At 38.3% G+C, this 22,286-nt stretch overlaps 1 protein-coding gene and 1 long non-coding RNA gene across 4 annotated transcripts; both read right to left on the bottom strand.

Annotated features, from left to right (window-relative positions):
• Positions 1–4,103: 4,103 nt before the first annotated feature.
• Positions 4,104–6,766, bottom strand: LOC105501144. Its single transcript, XR_001000146.1, has 2 exons — positions 4,803–6,766; positions 4,104–4,760 (listed from the first exon to the last, which is right to left on the bottom strand). It is a non-coding gene; the product is annotated as an uncharacterized LOC105501144 (long non-coding RNA).
• Positions 6,767–8,612: 1,846 nt separating this feature from the next.
• SC5D (sterol-C5-desaturase) lies at positions 8,613–22,285 on the bottom strand. 3 transcript variants are annotated; one of them, XM_011926984.1, is made up of 5 exons: positions 22,209–22,285; positions 13,607–13,826; positions 12,746–12,899; positions 10,756–10,856; positions 8,613–10,188 (listed from the first exon to the last, which is right to left on the bottom strand). In XM_011926984.1, exons 2-5 carry the CDS (start codon positions 13,814–13,816, stop codon positions 9,733–9,735), a joined length of 921 nt encoding a protein of 306 aa, XP_011782374.1. In that variant the 5' UTR covers positions 13,817–13,826; positions 22,209–22,285; the 3' UTR covers positions 8,613–9,732. The 3 variants fall into 3 exon arrangements, with proteins under 3 accessions (XP_011782374.1, XP_011782375.1, XP_011782376.1); XM_011926985.1 differs by having other exon boundaries at positions 12,746–12,878; XM_011926986.1 differs by lacking the exon at positions 22,209–22,285 and adding an exon at positions 21,938–22,163 and having other exon boundaries at positions 12,746–12,878.
• Between the last annotated feature and the right edge of the window lies 1 nt (position 22,286).

The raw sequence follows: 22,286 nt of genomic DNA, 5'->3' as shown, positions 1-22,286 counted from the left end.
TCCTCTGCAAGTAAAAGGTTGAACCCATGATCCTTGATATCCTAGATAGGTCTAATCTTTTGTGATTCCATAAAACGTTCTTGAAGAGTTAATATGTTAGTTCTTCACCCCTACCTATGAATGAATCATACAGGCTTTAACCTAGAGAAAGAGGTTTAGAGTACTGAGAGTTGAACAGATTTTGAAGATCCTCATTGCCTAAGGGAAGTAAAATAAAATATTAAAAGGGCTTTAGAGTTACCAGAGTTAGAATGAATAATAACAATGGCAACCACTGCTTTGCAAATGTTATTTCAGTTCATCTTTACATTATAGCAGTGTATCCTAGTGCATAATCACAGGCTGTGAAACGAAACAGACCTGAGTTTGAGACCCGAGTTCAAATTCTTATTTTGCCAAATTCTAATTTGCGGCAAATTACCTTAACCTTTCCAGTCTCAAGTGTATTCATCTGTAATGTAAAGAATTTGCCCATGATTTTTTGGGGAAGATTAAATGAAACAATGCATGTAAAGGTCTCTGCAAAATGCATTATATGAAACAGGCATTCAATAATGGCAGCTATTTACAATATTGGAAATGCTTAATCCTTAAACATAAGTTCAGAACCAGTATCTGAATCCATGTTAATTTTATGCCATATTTCTTTCTGCTAAACAGTGCTTCCCCAATATACCTTGCCTACTACATAATTTTCTCTTGACAAGGACGGCTCAACAGAATTTATAGGTTCAAGCCCTAGCTCATTTTCGGAGTCTCACTCCTTCCCAATCATTGACATAACTTTATCATACAAAACTCAGTAAATTTGGGAAGCTCAATTTTCTGCCTGCAGAATTAAACTTTGAGGTGGCTTTCAGAAATCTTGGCATTACAACTATAGGAGTTAAGGGTTTGTTATAGGGCAGTAATAGAAGCTTTGGAGTTCCTTAATGGGACCCTAATCTGGGAATTTAGTCATGAGCTCATCATTTTCTTTGTCCAAGTTCCTCAGGACACTTAGAAGCAATAAACCAAACTTACCATACACCTTATTTCCAACTAACACAGTCTATGCAGCAAATACTTGTTCTTCTCAAGCCTTGCCTTCTATTGGCACATGATTACAGGTATCTACAGGTGATCGTTTAAGTAACTGTTTTGCTGTTTTTGTGCACATGATGGACTTCCAACACCCCCTTTACCATTGCAAACAAGATCATTGACTTAAAATGTAATCATATAAGAGAACCAATTGCAGATAACACAGGACCAATTGAGAGAACACATTTGTAAGGTTCTAATCTCTGGAACCACTTTCAGTGCCAAATTCTTGATCAGTGTTCCATCAGCGAAGCAGAGATTTGACCACAGGCAACTGAGAAGGCTACTTACAAGGTCTATGTGAGATGACTTTTCCTGTGTCTGGTGTTGGAATCTGAAGTCTGAAGAGTAGGACGTCAGGAAGGAAAGATAATGATTGTGAGGTGGGGGAGACAAGAACAAACTAGAACTTGGAAGGTTGAGCAGGACAACTCAAGATGGTAGACTGGCCCCTTTGTCATTCTTTCACCATCTCCAAGCCTCAACTTTGAGGTGGCATTGTCCTGCATCAGAGGTTGGAGCCCTTCATCATGAAGTTAAATATGCATCAGGCCTGGAATTTGGAGAAGCTGAAGGAGGATCAGAAAGGAGCTGCTGCTGCTGCCTCAGGCCAGTGAAGTGACAACATGAGTGGATTCCAAGTGTTTTTGTGGACTGCTCCATCTTCCCAAGCATAGAAAGATGGCAACTGCTCCACTTCCACCTTCTAAATCTCACTCTCATGGAGCCTGTATACCCCCATCCCATTGTAGCCATGCTAACCTGTAACTATGCACAGAAGTAATTCTGGGAAACAGAGCTCTGGCTCAGATAAGGTAACACAATACAAAAGCCCACCATACCACTAGTCAAAGAAGAAATCCCATCAGAAATAAAAAATGCTTTGAACTAACAATAATGAAAATATAACAAAATTTGTGGGATACAGCTACAGCAGTCCTTATAGGAAATGTTGTGGCTTTAAATGTTTACATTTATAAAGAAAAAAATAAATGATCTGAGCTTCCATCTTAAGCAGCTAGGGGAAAAAAGGGCAACTTAAATACACAATAAGTAGAAAGAAAGATACACGAGCAGAAATTAATGAAATTGAGGCTGGACGCAGTGGCTCACGCCTGTAATCCCAACACTTTAAAGGCTGAGGCGAACAGATCACCTGAGGTCAGGAGTTCGAGACCCACCTGGCCAATATAGTGAAACCCCCATCTCTACTAAAAATACAAAAATTAGCTGGGCATGGTGGTGCATGCCTGTAATCCTAGCTATTCAGGAAGCTGAAGTGGGAGAATCGCTTGAACCTGGGAGGCAGAGGTTTCAGTGAGCCAAGATCATGCCCCTGCACTCCAGCCTGGGTGACAGAGTGAGACTCCATCTCAAAAAAGAAAAAAAAAAAATGAAATTGAAGACAAGCAATAGAGAAAAATCAACAGGGCCACAAGTTGGTGTCTTTGTCTGCTTGTTCTGCTAAAACAAAACAACTGAGACTGGGTTATTTTAAACAACAGAAACTTATTTCTCACAGTTCTGAAGGCCAGGTAGTCCAAGATCAAGGCACCAGCACGTTGGGTGTCTGGCAAAGGGCTCAGGACCTACTTTCAAGATGGCACCTTGAATGCTGTATACCCTGGGATGGGGTTGGGGGATGAATGCTGTGCCTTCACGTGGCAGAAGGAATAGGAAAAAGGGAGTGGCAGCTCTCTGTAGCTTCTTTTATAAGGACATTAATCCCATTCACAAGGGCGGAGCTCTCACGATCTAATCACTTCCTAAACGTTCCATCTCTTAATACTATCACACTGGCAATTAAGTTTTAACATACTAATTTTGTGGGACACATTCAGCCCACAGCAGTTGGTTCTTTAAAAGATCAGTAATATTGGGCTGGACGCAGTGGTTCACGCCTGTAATCCTAGCACTTTGGGAGGCTGAGGTGGGAGAATTGCTTGAGCCCTGGGGTTCGAGATCAACCCTGGCAACATAGTGAGACCTCATCTCTACAAACAGAACAAAACAAAAAAAAAAGCTGGGTGTGTGGGCACATGCCTGTAGTCCCAGCTATTTGGGAGGCTGCGGCTGTAACAAGCTGTGGTCAAGCCACTGTATTCCAGTCTGGATGACAGAGTGAGACCCCGTCTCAAAATAAATAAATAAAAATCAGCAAAATCAATTTTATCTCAGACTAATCAAGAAAAAGAGCAAACAAATCATCAATATCAGGAATTAAATAAGAAATATAACTACCAATCCCATAGGCATTAAAAGGGAAATAGGGAATGTTACAACTTTATGGCAAAAAAAGTATTACTTAAATGAAGTAAACAAATTTCTTGAAAAACAATGTATCAAAATTGACAAAGGAAGAGAGGAAAACATGAAGTCTTTATCTTCTAAGAAATGAATTCATTATTAAAAATCTTGTCACAAAGGAAATTCCAGGTTTGCTTTGGGATTGGCAAAGATTTCTTAGGTGGGACAGAAAATGCAATAGCTATGAAAGATAAAAATTGATAAAGTGGTCTGAATAAAAATTAAACTTTTTTTCCTTATCAAAAGACAGTAAGGAAATGAAAAGACAAGTTACACTGGAGTAAATATTGGTAATACATACATCTAACAAAGAATGTGTCAATATTCTTATAATAATACAAAAACCTAATTTTTAAAATGGCCAGATTTGAACAGATACTTTACAAAAGATATAAAAAGTTTGAAAAAGAAAAAAAAAAAAGAAGAAAAGGTGCTTAACATCATTAGTCACAGGAAAATGCAAATTAAGCCACAGTGGGACACTACCTCACACCCACTAGAATGGTTACAAAAAAGGACTGACAATACTGTTAGTGAACATGTGGGAAAAATGGAATTCTCATCATCGGGAATAGGAGGGTAAAATGGTACAACCACTTTGGAAAATAGTTTCACAGTGTTTTATAAAATTAAACATATACATATATGTCTCTTCCCTATGAGCCAGCAAATCTGATATTTACCAGAGAAATAACATATATCCACACAAAGACTTGTACACAAATGTTTGTAGCAACTTTATTAATAATCCCACACCAGAAATAACACAAATATCCATCAGCAAATACATAAACCAATTGTGGTATATTACAATGAAATACCAGCCAGCAATAAAAACAAAAAGCTACAGACATACGCAACAGCATGTATCTCTAAACATGCTAAGCTAAAGAAACTAAACACAAGAGTATATACTATCTGATTTAATTTATATGAAATTCTAAATCAGGGAAGAAAACTAACCTACCAGTAACAGAAGGTGGATCAGTGGTGACCTAGGGCTGGGGAGAATGACTGCAAAGGGAGAGGAAATTTATTCTGGTAAGAAAATGTTCTTTACTTTGATTGGGGGTGGTGGTTACATGGGTATACACATTCATCAAAGATCACTGAACTCTACAGTAAAAATGGCTACACTTAATTATAGTAAATTATACTTTCATTAAGTTGATCAGAAAGAAAAAACGTCCCAATTAAGGGATAGACAAAAGTCACCACACCAGTGTCTGTCTTAATATTTGAATATATACTAAATTTCTAGGTTTCTATTTGTTTCATGGCACATGTCAGGGGGCCAAGTTTCCATCTAAATAAATGGCTTAATCAGTTAAATTACAATAGAGGAAGATACTTATATATATATATATATACTATATATATATATACACACACACACACACACACACACACGCATTTTAGAGATAGCGTCTTGCTCTGTCACCCAGCGTGGAGTGCAGTAGTGCAATTATGGCTCATTGCAGCCTAAAAGAGGAAGATATAACAAAATTATTCAAGAAATGAACAAAAGCCTATGGTATGAATGCTTTCCAACTGAGCGCTTAACTTTTGATAATGCTATTTTGTGTTTATGTTTGAATCGTGAGTTGTCAAGTGTTTAGAAAAATCTGTCAAGTACGCAAGTCTGCCTTTTTGGTAGTTGGATCAAAATATTAAATCTCTTATCAAATGTTTAAGAAAATGTGATTAATAAAATATGTAAGTGGTATTAAATGTTCAGGATAATTGGAATTTGCAAATTGTTAAAGAAATGGGAATGTAATTTCTCATTTTTATCAAATTTACTGTTCTTGTCTTCAAGTTGAGCTTAGAGATTTAAAAATGCTATATTTTAAATGTATTTTAATAAAGCAAATATTAAAACAAGTATTTATAAGTATTTTTCTTTCCATACCAAAAGCCTGCTTTGACAGTAAAGCTTGTTGACACATGGTTCAAACACTTCCTTCCTGCCTTTTTTGAGAAATTTATTCTGCTTTTCAAGGAAGGTATGTTTCTATTTTATCTGCAAACCTTGTAGACTGGCCTTATGGTTTATAGCAATATAAACACACACAAAGTGATGCGTTTTTTAAATGAAATCATGTAACAACACAAAATGTATGTATTTTACCTCTCTTACAAAGATAACTTACAGTAAATAATGTTAACAATGTTAGTTTTACTTATACGATTTTTCTCTGTACCCTCTATCTCTACTTCACCTCAATGTCTTTCACCCTCCAATTTTAAGGTGAAAATATCTGGGCTTCTGCCCTCTGCAACTGATTTCTATTGAGGGCCTATTGAGGTACAATGACAATAATCATTGAATCTAGAAAGAAAAAGCATCAAGCACAATCTACATGAACAAGAGCTTCAGTTGACATTTAACTGAATGCTTCTAACTTATTTAATCTTATTAGGTAGGCAGTGTTTTAATCAATTTACAGATGGAGAAACCAGGAGTGTGCAACTTGCAAGTGGCAGAGCCCTATTTATCTCCGAAGTTCCTGTTCCTCTGAGGTGAAGTTACAGATTAACCTCCCAGGTTTGCCCTTTTTGATGTAACCAACTAATATCTTTGAGGATCTTTTTTCTTTTACCCAGAGTGCTAAGTGCTGAGTATACAGATTCATTCAACTCTCTAACCAGTTCTTGTATTACTGATTCATCTGTGGTCAAAATCTGGGGTACCGGTGGGTTTTGTTTCCAAACGGTTATGACTTTCAGTGACAAAAAAAAGAAAAAAAAAAAAGTTTATCCTTGATGTAGGGACCGTGTTTGATTTCTCATTACTTCCCCTTTTGACCCCTCCAAGGCACTCAGCAAATGTCAGCTAATGAATAAATGAGAAAAAAAACTGTTGGCTAAAAAGATAGCATCAAAAGAGAATTTGTACCTAGTGCAGTGCTTGGCACCTATCAGGGATTTATTAAACATATATTGAAGAGAGTGACATTTCTGCTATTTTATTAATAAATTCAACAAAGTATTTATTGAACTTTAACCACGTCTTGGGCATTTTTTAAGGATGAGTGGTTTAATACAATGATGATTCAGACACGGTCTCTACTTCCAAGGAATCTGGCATCTAAAATAGATAAGACGCACATAAAATAGGTGATAGCAGTTAAGTGCTGAAATAAGACTGTCATTCAAGTGTCATGAATTTGAATAAGTTGGGAAGATCAGGAATGGAAGTGTCCTCCCCCTTGTCTTAGTCCATTCGTACTGCTTTAACAAAGTATCTTCAACTGGGTAATCTATAAATAACAGAAATTTATTTTCTGACAGCTCTGGAGGCTGGGAAATCATGCTTAAGCACCAGTGGGTTTGGTGTTAGCTGAGTTCCCGGTTTCTGCTTTCAAGATGGTACCTTGTTGCTGGGTCCTCACGTTAAAAGGGACAGAAGAGCTCACCAGTTGCCTCACACCTCTTTTCAAATCATTAATTTCAGAGCCCTCATGACTTAATCACTTCAAGGCCCCACCTCTACATCCTATCTCACTGGCGAACATATTTCCACACATGAATTTTGGAGGACACATTCAGACCACGGCACCCCTCGAGTTCGTTAGTGTCTTTGAATACCTTTCTTCATGCTCTCTGTGGCAATCTCATGGTTTCAAACTTTTCTTCTATCTGGGTTAATCCCAAATATATTTGTTCTCAGTCCTCTCCCTCTAGTTTCCATCTTTCTCCCAGACCTCCTCTCTACATAAATAACCTGCATACACTGTAAACTCCATGAATCCAAAAACTGAACTTGTGTAATTCTCTTCCAAATCTGTCCCCAGCTTCTAGAAGATGGGAGGAAAACATGATACAGGGGAAAGAGGAAATTCACTCGGTATTGCAGAGACAGGAAGGAAGACAAAGACTCAGTCTCTGGGTTTCTGAAAGGTCTTCTCGAACCATATCCACCCACTTCTCAATTTCTACCACGAAAGTAGAAAACGTAACCTTGATTTTCACTTTCCGTCTTGTAACTATAAAAGGTTTCAGAGTCACCTGTAGAAGGTAATTTGGGTCCTCACTTCCATGAACATTCTCTGACTTCCTCTAATAGAAAATAGGAGAATGTGGCAGTAGTGTATATTAAAATGTTAGGACTACTTAACATAACGCTGCTTTAAGAGACCAGAATTTGAGATGGGTGAAAGGGCAGAGGCAAGTTTGATAATTCCTAACACCTATGAGGAAGCCTCTGTCTTCCCCACAGGAAGCTGTCCTTTCTTCTCTATTAGCTATACAGGAATAAGAATCTAGAGGAAGCTTTAACATTCATAATTGGAGTTACAGAATTAAAGACACTGAGACGATTACCATGTGGATAACCTGAAATACTTCATGGCTCATTCACCATTTCAACATCAAGAAGAGGGGAATAAACACCACAAACAAGGCAAACAGGCCAGCTGCTCAAGAAAATGGTGCCCCCTTCCTCCCAGGCACAGAGCTGGACACACTTTCCAAAATCTCTCTAGGTGGGCCATGTGACTGAGTTCTGTCCAAAGGAACATGGGCAGAAGAGATCTGCACCACTTCCGGGCCTCACCCGTGAGCATTTGCCATGCAGACTTTTCCTTCTTTTCCTATGTGCTCCTTCAACAAAGAGGGTTCCATGGACTGAGAGAAAGGCAGAGCCCCAAGAGGAAGGAGCCTGGGTCGCAGAATGACTAGGTGGAAAGCCGTCCACTGACCACAAACATCCGCATGGGACATTATATGAGAGAGAAATAAACCTTGGAATAGTGACTTAACTTCTTTGGGTCCTAGTCTCCGGGCAAAGAGGAAAAGCTCAATAAATATCAGCTGTCATTGTTATCAGGAAATAAAGTTTACTTCTCCTTAATTTCCTTTTCTTAGGCAAGGTGGAGCACCGGGGGCGAGTGGGATTAGTGAAAAGTATTAAATGACGTTTGCCCATTACAAAATACTAATTGGTACATTTAAATAAGATGACATTGTGACAATAACACATAAAGACATTTTCTTCTGGATCCCAGACATTAGATTTTATGACCGATTTCTTGCTAAAACACTCAAATCTAGTTAAAATGTGAAATATAAACAGAATGTGGTACCCACTTCTTTCTCCCCGTGACACTGAGTATCTGGGGATGTTCTGAAACACATTTAACAATCCATATCATTTCTGTGGCTTCAATTTGACAAAATCTGTACAAAGAATACTCTGTGCTGCTCTAATATTTAACTGATACAGTTTAATTATAATGATCAACTTTTATTGATTTTACATAAATAGCTTATAGAATGCCTTTACAAACTATGTTTTTGCAATATATTTATGTTACAACACACATTTCCTTATGAAAGTTATCTGTCAAATCTTTTTGCAGAGGAAGTAGGGAAAAGTGGGGGGAGAAGAGGAGGAATAAGATTTTAAAACTAATCGTCAGCAATGGGTATTTGGCAATTATTTCCTTTACAAAAAAATCACAGGTTTGTAACTTTGAAACATCAAAAGTGTAGTCCATCAATTTAATTAAAAAATCAGTAGTGCCTAATATATCATCTGGGCATCAATTTTTTAAAATATACCCAGATTCACATATTTTTACTCTTATTAAATAATGGTTTTAAATAATAATCACCACCATGTTTAGTTACATAATACCAGATCTGGATTAAATCATGGTGATATTCGATATTTTTAAATTCCAATTTATTTATTAATCAGTAAAATGTAACAGTTGACAGTCTGCCCAGAGAATGAGCCTCCTATGTGTAGGAAGACGATAGTCTTATTACACCTGCCATCAATTAGGTCAGTTACATAGCTGCTAATGTATCCGAATTTTTTTCCACACTGATGTTTTGACTTGAATAAAGTACTACAAGTTATCATTATCAAACCAACACTGAAGAATTAACCATTCCTGAAACAAGAAACGATCTTTATATTAGTATTTCTTGGTTACGGTGCTTAGTCTTGGTATTATTAAGCACGATGATTCTTAATAAAAATGAGTGGATTAAGGCAAATGCATATAGCCTAGTCCCCTCAATAATTTATTCTCTTATTTCTAATTGTTGTTGAGGCTACACAAACTACAGATCTGCTGCTAGAAAGATACAAGTTGTCCCCTGAACAACATCTGGCATTTTAAGCATAAGATTAAAATCCTGATGTTCACAGCATCTTCTCCTGGACTGCCACTATGATCATTCCTCAGCAGTGCCCACAATGCTGATTTCCAAATGATACCATTTGCTTACTATGTATCTTGGCTGTATGGAGATTATTTTTTCCTTATTAAAAAAAAGAAATATGATATTTCCTTCTTTGTCCTTACTTAGGAATAACTGGGCAATAATCTATTCAGTCTTTGTAAACTCTCCATTGAATAATTTTTCATTCTTACAGCCATTCCCCGCATGGCTGCTGTACTTTCCCTCTGTCATCTCCTTCACATAATTGAGTGGTCCCTTCCCCTCAAAGGAGGAAGGATTTTTGAATGAGCCTCCAATCCTATCCCACAAAGTGAAATATTGTCCGTAATTATAGTCAAAGAACATATGATGGTCTGTATGATGAGCTGAGCCATTAATAAATGGCTGCAAGATTTGGGGGACACGAAAATCACCATCATGAATGGAAATTGTCCAGATATTAACCAAGATGTACAGACTTAAATAAACCACCTTGTGTAACGGAAAGATAAAAGGGTATATATGGTAAGGTAGACTCTGAAGAAAGCCATCAATAGGGTGAAAAGCATGACTTGCAAATGGAGTAGGAATCTTCCAAGTATGGTGAGGTTTATGTAGGCGCTACAGAAGAAAAGGACACAATTAGCACTGCAAACTTTACCCCATGCAACATTCAACTTAGCTTCTCATACTCATGTTGGAAACGACCTAACATATCCTGTAGAAATCAGCAAAATTATTTATTCTATAAAATGTCCTTCTTTGCCCTAAAACAGTATAATTTTATATGGATTTATGGGTACAAATGCAGTGGTGTTCCATGGATATCTGCATAGTGGTGAAGTCTGGCTTTTAGTGTACCCAGCACCTGAATAATGCACATTGTACCCAAACAGGGAGGGCCTCATCCCTCACTCCTCTCCCATCCTCCCACCTTCCGGAGTCCCTAATGTCTATTTTTCTCTCTGTAAGTTTATTAAGTGTACCTGTTGCCAGAACAGAAGAACTTTAAGACAGCCCCTTAGACCCATAAAGAATATGAACACAATGCACTCTGTACCTGTTATGATTATGGCTAGACATTTAACACGGTTAGAGGAAATTCTTGGAAATAGAGAATGGAATTTATAACCATACACTGCTGAAATGTGTCACCTTTTTTTCTCTTTTCCCCACAAATGACTTTACCTTATACACCAGTCTATGATGAAGGCCTCTGTGAATCCAGTAGATGAACATGTCAGTGAAAAAGAGGAAAGATATGATACTAATGATGAGTTCAAACAATCCTAGAAAAGAAAACGGGAAACAGAAGAATCAAAACTCAGCTCCCAGGATTCGAGTTCACTTTTCACACGTACATCTAAGTGTGAAATGGGATCCTAGACTCAAAGCACTATAAACGATCTATTTCGGCTAATTCAATATATTATAAACTAATCTCTCCTGGCTTCCTGGAATCTGCTCATTTCCTCATTTCCCTCTTATAAGTACTTGAAACGTTCTACCTAAAGTACTTCTTAATTAAACTATGAAGATATTTATGAGACAGGATACTCCTAAGACATCTTTATTATTTAAATCTCTGGGAATCATCACTTCCTTCATATTAATCTTCCTAAAACCCATCTTTACACATTATCTCCCTGCTTAAAATTTACTTCCCACGAAATACTTTAAATTTAGCATTTATTCCGTACTCCAACCCTTTCGGATCTTTCCAACCTCATCACTCCTGTATTCCTGCTCTAACCAGGCAGGTTTACTCAATATCTTCCCACTATCTTGGAGGTCTTACCTCTGTACCTGTACCTTTCCTCATAGGGGTTCAAGAACCTAAAATGCCCTCTCTCCCTTTATTTTTACTCATAATCATATCCACTTTTCACCCAGCCAATTCAGTACCCCAGTATATAATTTTTTGTCCCATCTTCTAAATAACTTTTTTTTTTTTTTTTTTTTTGGACAGAGTCTTGCTCTGTCACCCAGGCTGGAGTGTAGTGGCACAATCTCTGCCTCCTGGGTTCAAGGGATTCCCCTGCCTCACCCTCCCGAGTAGCTGGGACTACAGGTGTGCACCACCACACCCTGCTAATTTTTTGTATTTTAGTACAGATGGGGTTTCACCATGTTGGCCAGGATGGTCTCAAACTCCTGACCTCATGATCCGCCTGCCTCGGCCTCCCAAAGTGCTGGGATTACAGGCTTGAGCCACTGCGCCCAGCAATAACTGACTTCTTACTTAAAGAGCAGGGGTGCTGGTGCCAGCAAGCTGAGTCCAAGTCTCAGATCTACCACCTACTCGTTACTGAAACTCTGTACACCTCATTGACTCACCTATAAAAGGAGCACAGTGATAGTATCTATATCTCATAGAATTGTAGGAAAACAATGCACTGGTTCTTGTGAAGAGCTGAGAACTGTCACTGACACATTATCAGCCTTCAATAAATACTATGATTGTTTTTCACACACTAGATCCTAGAAATGTGTCTTGAAAAAGTTTCAAAATTCCACAGAAGTTTAGTCACTACAGGACTATTTATACTATAAAAAAAGGTAACAATCTGAAGGTCTAACAATTAGGTATCATTTACATAACTTATGAATATCCACACAGTACTATGACTAATATATTACATAATCTCAAGGTTTTTTGACATGAAAATACAACCATGTAAGTTGCTAAGAGAAACAAAATGCAGAGCCCATACCACTATGCACCTCAGGACTTCATTTGTGTAATGTAAACAATGAAGTATACAGGCGCAGAAAAGTGGGTGGTCGTATGTCAGAAGAGTTCCAGTTTCTAAGAAGCAGGATGATGGATTTTAAAGCTCTGTAGTTTTTAACTTTCAGCAATTATCATAAGCTACTCAAGTTTTTTTTAGAAGGTTGAATTCAATAATTAATAGAAAACAAATGCAAGGACCCATCTGATCACTCCAATCTTCGGCCAGACACAATCTCATCTACAACAGACTTCTAGATTGATGGAAAAACTAAAGAAACGCACATGTGGCAAGGCATGAACACATGAAAATAGAACATGAAAAACAATCGAATAATTTGTAATTATTTTAAAAGATGAAAAAGAAAAGAGGCAGATCTGTTTTTTTTAAGAAAACTAACCTGTGCTTAGACTATTATGTTCTTGACACTTGTGTTATTTACTTACCATATGGAAACTCTCCTAGGTCATCATGTAATTTGCTGTAACCTCTTATCTCCAACAGGAACAGTGGAACAGTAAAAATACTTATCACTGGCAATGCCTGGACAGTAAACTTAATCTCTCGACGGACTTGATTCTGAAAGTGAAATTTCCAATACTTAAAATCACAAAATCCATGTTAAACAAAACAAGCGTAAAACTGTTCTGGACTGGATTTTTAAAATCTCTTTTACATGAAGGGGCTTACCTCCAAACTGTTTCTATTAAAATTTTAAAAACTTGAAAATAGGTAGGTAAGAAAATCATTCCTTTTGTACTGAGAAAATGCAGTAAGTATTTTAAATTCTGAAACCTTTTTTCCTTCCTCCAAAATCTGCATTCTAAACTTCTATTTATGGAATAATTGTTTCTTTCCTAATTAACTTCCATCCCCAATCCTCTCTCTATTTTTTTCTTTTTGCTGTTCAGTCCTTGGAGTCACCGACAAGTACAAACAACTGAAATTTAAAAATGATTGTAAACAACTTCAAAACTACTGAGTTTGAATCCCCTATCTAGCCAAAAAACAAAACACGGTAAAAAAAAAAAAAAAATTCAGTTTGTGAAAATCATATTAAAATAATGACATAAATGTATGCATTTATTTACTCATCAATATCAGCATAAAAATGCTCCAATATGCATCTAACAATATAAGATACTAGACTTACAGCTTTGTTAAAAATGAAAATATCTAACCCATTTGTGGTTGGTCTCCAAAATTTTATTTAATGGTTACATATAATCAGCTTAATCTAAAAATCTCAGAAACATATTGTTATTTTTACTTTAATAGTTAGAAAATAGGTAAAAAAAATTTCTTACCTTTAAAAATTGTGGATGTTTCATTAATGCATGATCAAAGACAAAATAATAGCTCAGTGTTGCACAGAAGAAATAAAGGATGTCAGCACCAACATTTGTTACAATCAGAAGACTAATAGTTTGTCGGAAGATGTCATCTTCTGGCCATGTGGCTGGATATACGTATGGTGTAAAAAAATAGTAATCTGCAACACTGAGTACAAGATCCATCACTTAGCCCCTAAAAGATAAGCATGTGCGACAATTCGTTACCATGTCTATATTTTTCCAGGCAAAAATTTTTCAGAAACACTATATCTCAAGTTCCTGATTTAAGAACAATCATATGTAGTACATCTGCTGCTACCAGAATCCCCTACATGCCATCTTTAGAGCCAGAGGGGACCTTAGATATCATCTCTAGTCCAATTTCTTCATATTATGTACGGGGATACTAAAGTTCAGTTAGAGAAACTGAGGCCAAGGAAAGGTCATCAAGCTGCTAAGCGGCACAAGCCCAGATCCAATTCCATTTCTGTGTCCTTCCCCAGCGCGTCCTACGGCAGCACGGTAAGTAGTAAAGATGGGAATGCAGGGGACTAGGTACTCAGAAAAACAGTTTCCTCTTTTAGCTACAAGTTTCAGCTGCATCTCTCTCCTTCAAGGACTCATACTTCAGAGATTTTTGCTTCAGCGCTGACACCTAAGATAAATTCCCTAGAAGATAACCATGCTGCCACCACAACCATAGAATTGGGACTATCTATCTGTTCTTCTGACACTCCCATTGACAGAACAAAGGAAGATGTATTCTTGGTGTTAAGAACTAGAATACGTTTATTTCTCTACACCTCTGATCAATATTCCAGATCAGGAGTTGGTAAATTGCAGCCCACGGGCCAAACTCAGAGCCTGGTTTGCAAAAATCTTTATGGAACACAGCTACACCCAGATGTTTACATACTGTCCGTGGCTGCTTTTCTGCTACAAAGGTGGGCTTGTATCACTGCAACAGAGACAGTACAGCCCATTGAACCAAAGGCATTTACTACCTGGCCATTTAGATAGTTTGCCAACTCCTGTTTCAGATGCTTAAACTCTAAAACACATTAGTCAGTTCAGTACATATTTAAGTACATTCTATACTCATGGTCCTGTTACAATACAGTTCGGTGATATTATGGTCAGCTTTTGTGATCTGACTATGGAATCTATCATTTACGATCGACTCACTCATTCCTCATTGCATTGTTCGCACAAGAAGATGTGGTCAGCATCTAAAATACCTCTCTCACTTAGAACTGAAATTTTTGAACAAGAAGCCTATCTGCAAATTGCCTACCCAAATAGATTTCAGGTGTTCAAATGGCCTTTATCTCCTACATACTGGGCCATGTTACTAAACACCAATTTAAGAAATAAAATAGCCCATAGGTAAGGAAAATTCTGAAAATACTGATTTACTTCCTTGTAGCCTATTTCCTTCACTAGATTCCCTATGAGATTCCTCCACTAAATTCCCACAGGGATTTAAGAAAGTTTCTTAAAAAATAATACACATATAGTTCAAAATGAGAAACTGATAGGAAAAGATACACAATACAAAGCCTTGCTTCCATCCACGTCACTGTAAACCACACCGTCATTTCAATTTCCACCTCTCTGAGTGACCAGATGGAACAACAGATTTTTCTCTCCTTGCTTACAAAACGTGGCATACTATATACACGGTGAATTTTCTTTTTCTTAACTGTATACATATCTTGGAGATCTTTCCATCCCTACATAAAGATCATGCTCCTTTTTTTGTTTTTTAATGAAACAGGTTTATCGAGATACAATTCACATACCATAAAAATCACTATTTTAAAGTATATGATTGACTAGTTTTTTAGCATATATATTCTCAGAGCTATGCAATCATTACCACTATCAAGTTTCAGAACATTTTCAGCACCCCAAAAAGAAACCCCAACCCTATACTGTTGAGCTTCTTGGATGTGTAAAGTTTTTCGTCAAATTTGGTGAGTCTAGGGTCACTTTCTTAAACTATCTATGCCTTTCCTTCTTCTCCTTTTGGGACTCTCATTATGCTTATGTGGAAATGTGTGATGGTGTCCCCAAGACTGTTCATATTTCTCTTCCCAGCTGTTTAATCTCAATTGACCTAGTCTGCACTGTACATCCAGATGGCCCGAAGCAACTGAAGAATCACAAAAGTGAAAATGGCCAGTTCCTGCCTTAACTGATGACATTACCATGTGACATTCCTTCACCTGGCTCAGAAGCTCCCCTACTGAGCACCTTGTGACCCACAAGAGAACAACCCCCTTTGACTGTAATTTTCCACTACCTACCGAAATCCTACAAAACTGGCCCACCCCTAACTCCCTTTGCTGACTCTCTTTGTGGACTCAGCCTGCCTGCACCCAGGTGATTAAAAAGCTTTATTGCTCACACAAAGGCTGTCTGGTGGTCTCTTCACATGGATGCGTGACACTTAGGTGCATTCAGAAACCTTTCAGCAATTTCCCCATCACCCAAGAAATGCCTAACAGAAGCATCATGATTAATGTTCAGCATTTCTTCAACATCAGCTTCTCCTGACCTATCTATGGTTTTGGCCATTAAATGTATGGTATAATTAAAGACATTATGTATCATCACTTCATTAGTGATAGAAAATCTTTCAAAATATCTACAAGTTCATTTTCAAACCTCATTGTCAGCTAAAAATGTTAAACATTTATTATTGCTGATTTATCATCATTTCAAGCATTAAGTAATTTTGAAAACAGGATCTTTACAACTGAACTCTTAAAAGAAGTTTTGATTCCTAGGCCTCCCTTAACTATGCAAAGCAATATACTTGCCTTTTCCCAGAGTGTAACACTCCTTGGAGAAAAAGATTGTATTCTGGCCGGGCATGGTGGCTCATGACTGTAATACCAGTGCTTTGGGAGGTAGGCTTATTCCTTGAGCCTGAGCAATATAGTGAAATCCTGTCTCTACAAAATATATAAAAATTAGCCGCGCATGGTAGCACAGCCCTGTGGTCCCAGCTACCCTCAGGAGGCTAAGGTGGGAGGATTGCTTAAGGAGTTCAAGGCTGCAGTGAGCCATGATCGTGCCACTGCACTCCAGCCTGGGCAACAGAGCAAGACCCAAAGGAAAAGGCTGTATTCTGCTCACAGTGAGGTAAAAGTAAATGGTTAAAAACTGTAATATACGATTGAGGACAATGCATAACAGGAGCTGTCTAGAAAGTAAATTTTCAATTGATTCTTGCCTTAGTTTTAGATATTTTTCACCACACTGCTTCCTAAATTTCTGAATTCTTCCTTGTTAATATTAACATACATCCTTCAGTAGTTCTTCATACATGACAGCTTTTTTCATGATCAACAAAGCAATCAGTGGCCTCTGTTTACTTCCTATTGTGAAATCCACTTAACCAAAACATGGTTAGAATCTTCATTTTCCGTCCTGTGCAATGTCTCCCTAGTTTTCATCAATTCTTAGTCCTTACTACCACTATAAAACATCCGCAATCTGTTTTTCTATTCTTTAAGTCACATGAGGTGGTAGTTCCCACACTGCCACATGAAACTCAAAGTAACAAAACAATAAAAAACACCAGCAATACCTGGTAGGGGTGCCAAGACACAATGGCACCTCAGTCAGATGGAGTCAGAATTTGTCATCAAATGAGTTTGGGAGCTGAACTTAAAGCAAAAAAGAAAACAACTTTTTGTTTTTTCAGGGCTTTCTACACTTCCAAATTGTGACTAGGGACTACGGACCTGTGTCCCTTTCTGTGAGTTCAACTGAATTATGTCTAATTCAGTGTTATATAGGTGTTTACTTAACACATATCTAGATATCTGGATAGGTTCCAATTTTTTGCTATTACAAATAATGCTGCAATGACAGGCCCTCATTAGGCAGATTTCTAAAAGCAGAAGAGCTGAGCCAAAGAGTTACACACTCATAACTTTGGTAAATATTACTAAATCACTCTCCATAAGGGTTACAACTACTTCATAGTCCTCAAATGATGTAGGACAGTACCTTACCTATTTCTCTACAATCTTACTAGCAGGGGATATCATCAAACTTTCATATATTCATCAGGAAAGAAGGGCTATCTCGGGTATACTTAATTTGCATTTACCTTATTATGAGTAAAGCTGAGCATCATTCAATATATTTAGAATAATTTATACTTTTTTTTCTGTGTTTATCTGTTTTCATCCTTTGCCCATTTTCCCACTGGGTTTTTAGTATCTTTGTAAAAAAGTCAAACTCTAGAAGCTCCTTATATATTAGGGAGTTTGGCCCTTTGTTTATGACATGAATTATAAACATTTTCTCACTTTGTCAGGGAAGGAAAAATTTCATTAGCACCAAATGACAGATATTAACACATACTCCTTATCATACACGCCATGTTAATTCATTCAAATAAGAACTTAAGGGTTAAGCAATGCACTAGGTAATGAGCATGTAAACATTAAAAAGACAGTCTAAATCAGTCTTAAAGGTAAGGCAACTACAAAAACAATTCTATCAATAGGACACGTCCTGCAATACAGATATATATGCAAATTCTATGAAATCAGAAAAGACAACACAACTACCTCAGCTTATGGTAAAAGGCTTCCTAGTGACTATGATATTAGATTTGGACTTTGAAGGATATCACCAGAAAGAAAAGGTTAGGGATAGCCATTCCAAAGAGAAGTCACAACTGCAAAGCAAGGGAAGAACATGATACATTCATGGCTCACTCCGTGTGGCTGGTGGGTGTTAGACAGGGTGATGGGGTGGAGCAGAGGGAAAAACATGTTAGGGGATGGACTTGTAAAGGAGATTGGTGTTAGACGACGCATGATCTGCTGTCCTGCTGGGGAGTTTGGACTTTCTCTCACACACTATAGGGAGACACTTAAGATTTCTGGGTAGGAAAAAGATACAATCAGACCCATATTTCATAAAAACCATTCCATTAGAAATCTGGAGTACTAGGCCAGATGAGATGGCTAATGCTTATTCCCAGCGCTTTGGGAGGCTGAGGTAGGAGGACTGCTTGAAGCCAGGAGTTCAAGACCAGCCTGGGCAACATAGCGAGACTCCATCAATATAAAAGAGGAAAGAAAAGAAATATGGGTTATCAGTGAGAAGCAGGGAGACTAGTTTGGTTGTTCCTGTGGCAGACTAACCCAGAGAAAATGATAGCCTGACCTCAGGCAGTGGCTGTTAAGACTAGACAGCAGAGATTTCTCAAGTAAAAACATCCATAGGATTTGGATAACCCACAGATGCTGGGAAGTGAGAGAGAAATTGAGGGCAACTGTGAGACTTTGGCAGGTCTAAGTAGATGGTGATGTCATTGTAATTGAAATAGGGAATACTGGCAGAGCTAGCAGATGTGGGTAGGGTAGGAATAGGGGGTGGGTAAGGAATGATGGTATGAACGGAAAATAAATCTTGGGACTCCAAAAATCACTAAGCTAAGAGAAAAGTCAAGCTGGAAACTATGTTAGGCAAACCTGCCTCCCACTTTATTCCTAAATAAGATAGCCACAAGAATAAGAAGCTACATCCCTCCCTCCCTCACAATTTGCTGTCAGAAAATTCCTTTGTGGATAAAGAACAGACAGAACTCAAAGTCATCCCTCTGAGGCTCACCTGAGACAAATGCATATCTGATTGCTTCCTCTGCCCTATTGTTTATGTAAAAATGAAGATTCACTGAGCCAGACTAAATTGTGTATTCAGTGGAAGGCTCATCAAGGATTCAAAAGAATGCAACCTTTGTCTCTTATCTACTTCTAAACTGGAAGTCCCCACTATGAGTTGTCCCACCTTACCAGACCCAACCAATGTAGATCTTACACATACTGATTGATGTCTCATGTCTCCCTATAATGTGTCAAAGCAAACTGTATCCCCCAGCACCTCGGGCACATGTTGTCAGGACTTCCGAGGCTGTGTGAGGCTATGTCACGGGTGCATCCTTAACCTTGGCAAAATAAACTTTCTAAATTGACTGAGACCTGTCTCAGATACTTGGGGTTCACAATGGGTTCAATGGAGATCTTAAAATCTAATTATCTGTGGCTCATCTCATATCTTAGATATAGGCAATAGGCCACATGTAAATATAAACGTGAAGTTCAAAAGCTAGCCTAGTTAGTATACGGGTAGTAGCTGAAGTAATAAGGGTGAAGACTGTCAAGGCAGGTGGTGCAACAGGGACAGGGTACTAAGTAATATCAGAGAACATAAACATTTAATAATTGAAAAGGATATTGCTATATCACTAAAGGTTGCTAACAGATGATGAATCAATCTACATGTTTCCTACAGTGCCCTGTAGCCCTAATTCAATACAATACCTAGAATAGTATGGTGCAACCAAAAAGAACACAAACATGTTTGATTGCTGTGAGGTTTAGAGACTAAGCAGTCTTTTGACATTTGACCCAAGAAAGGTACTCAATAAAATAACACCTGTATGATTATCACTGTTAAGGCGAAGTCAAAAATGAGTCAAAATTACTTCAGTAGAAGATAAAATAGGTGTCACTTGATTTTTGTTTGAAAAATAACTGACAGTAGTTGATAGTAATATTTACTATATACTAGGTAATTAAATATTTTACGTATATTAACTAATTTAACCCTTTCAAGAAGCCTCAAAAGTTAAGTACTAGTATTGTATTATAGATGAAGAAGCTGGGCACAGAAATTTTAAGTAACTTGCATAGGGTCATAAGAGTAAGTAAATGCTGGAGCTAGGATTCAAATACACACAATCTGGTTGCAAAGTACGTGAACTTCTGCCAAGTTCTATTGCCTCTTCACCCCTACTTCAAGTCGTCAACTCCTGAATTTTTAAAAATTCTCAGTGCTTCTACAAACTCATATAATTTTAAGGGGTTATAAGCCCTGAAGGGGTCCCCAAGGACCCTAAATTGAGTACCACTGCTTCAAACAGAAACTTAAATACGTTGTCCTTACAGAATTAAAGAAACCTCTTCTTAAAACTCAGTTATAATAACAATATTAGGCTTAGAACAACTCAGTCTACTATTATCTTTTTGCTCTACTTAAAAAGTATAGAAAATAATAGCTAATATTCATTGAGAACCAGGTATTCTTTGTATAACCTCATCTAATCCTTATAACTCAATGAGATAGGTACTTCTATGACCCCCACTTTATAGTTAGGGAAACTGAGGTCAGAGTATTTAAATAACTTGTTCAGTACAAAAAGAAACCAGCTGGGAGGTACATTCCACAATCTGTTCTCTTTGCTACCGCATTGTGTTAGATATTTTATAGGCAGATGAGGAATTCTGAGAAAATAATAGCTAATATTTACTGAGAACCAGGTGTTATCTTTGTAAAACCTCATCTAATCCTTTTAGCTCTATGAGACAGGTACTTCTATCATCCCCTTTATAGATAGGGAAACCGAAGTCAGAGTATTTAAATAACTTGCTCAGTACAAAAAAAACCAGCTGGGATGTACACTCCACAACCTGTTCTCTTTGCTACCACATTATGTTATCTCTCAAGATGTTTTACATGCAGATGAGGAATTCTGAGTACCACACATGCTAATTAATTACATCACATAATGAATGGAAAGGCACTCTAAATGATCAAGGATCAGTTATTAATTTATTAGGTATCAATCATTAGAAACTTTAAAAATGATAGTGACATAAAGACAAATAACTTGCAGAGGTGATCAGCTAAAAGTACCGAGCTGCCACAAACTTTCCAGTATGGAAACCCTATCTACTGAGGTCTTGTTTTCTTCACTTATACCACCTCGAAATCGACTCTACTGTAACGCGGGGATGGCAGTATATATTATTTTTAATTCTATGGTGCTAAAGGAATAGATTATTTCCCTTTTCTTTTCAGTCTCCTCAGACCCAGACTGTTGTCCCTTCATCGTAACAACGCCGCAGTAACAGAGGCTTGCACCGCAATGGTCAGGAATTCTGATACCAACCAATTCTTCAGCCTGATTCCTTTGGCCCTTAAAAGAAAAAAACCCTCCAAGAACGAAGGGAAAAGTAAAGCATTCGTGTTCAGCAGCCGGACCAGACTTCCCTTGAGTAAGAGATCTGCAACACCCAACATCAAACACTGCATTTTCTTCAAGCCCGTCCACGGTCGGCTCTTTCACGTCCAGGCCTCCCCATCCGCCCCGCGATCCCTCCCGCCGCGAGCGGAAGGCCCCTCCGCCCGGACTCCCAGGTGGCGCAGCCCTCCACGCCCCGAGGTCCCTCGGCACAGCCCTCGCCGCCAGTCCTCGGGATGCCAGGCTACGTGCGAGCCTCTCCTCTCACTCGGCGCAGGACTCGGATCCATATTACCACCGCGTTCCTAGCACCCGCCCAACGCCTGCCATCCAGAGTGCACTCGCTAACCTCCCGCAGCGCGGAGAAAATCCGAGCTCCGGGCACACCCTCCGCCTCGCCCACCCGAGTCCCCGACGCTGAAGTCTCTCCAGCCTTTTTTATTCCATAGCCTCCCGGCCCGGCCCGCTCAAGTGCATTCCGCTTCCTTCCCAGCCAGCCCACCCACCCACCGACCACACCTGGAAGCGGTACGCCGCCTCTCCGCACGCCACCGGTCTGCAGACTGCCCTGGCCGGCGGGCAGCCAGCAAGCTGGCT

This window comes from Colobus angolensis, unplaced genomic scaffold (assembly GCF_000951035.1).
Source record: "Colobus angolensis palliatus isolate OR3802 unplaced genomic scaffold, Cang.pa_1.0 Scaffold7, whole genome shotgun sequence".
Taxonomy (NCBI): domain Eukaryota; kingdom Metazoa; phylum Chordata; class Mammalia; order Primates; family Cercopithecidae; genus Colobus; species Colobus angolensis.
This window is presented reverse-complemented; position numbering and strand designations above follow the sequence as displayed.

Coding starts and splice junctions, on each gene's coding strand:
- SC5D (XM_011926984.1), bottom strand. CDS start 13,816: ATGGATCTTGTACTCAGTGTTGCAGATTACTATTTTTTTACACCATAC. Junction 12,900..13,606: donor AACATCCACAATTTTTAAAG/GTAAGAAATTTT, acceptor TGTGATTTTAAG/TATTGGAAATTTCACTTTCA. Junction 10,857..12,745: donor CCTAGGAGAGTTTCCATATG/GTAAGTAAATAA, acceptor TTTCTTTTCTAG/GATTGTTTGAACTCATCATT.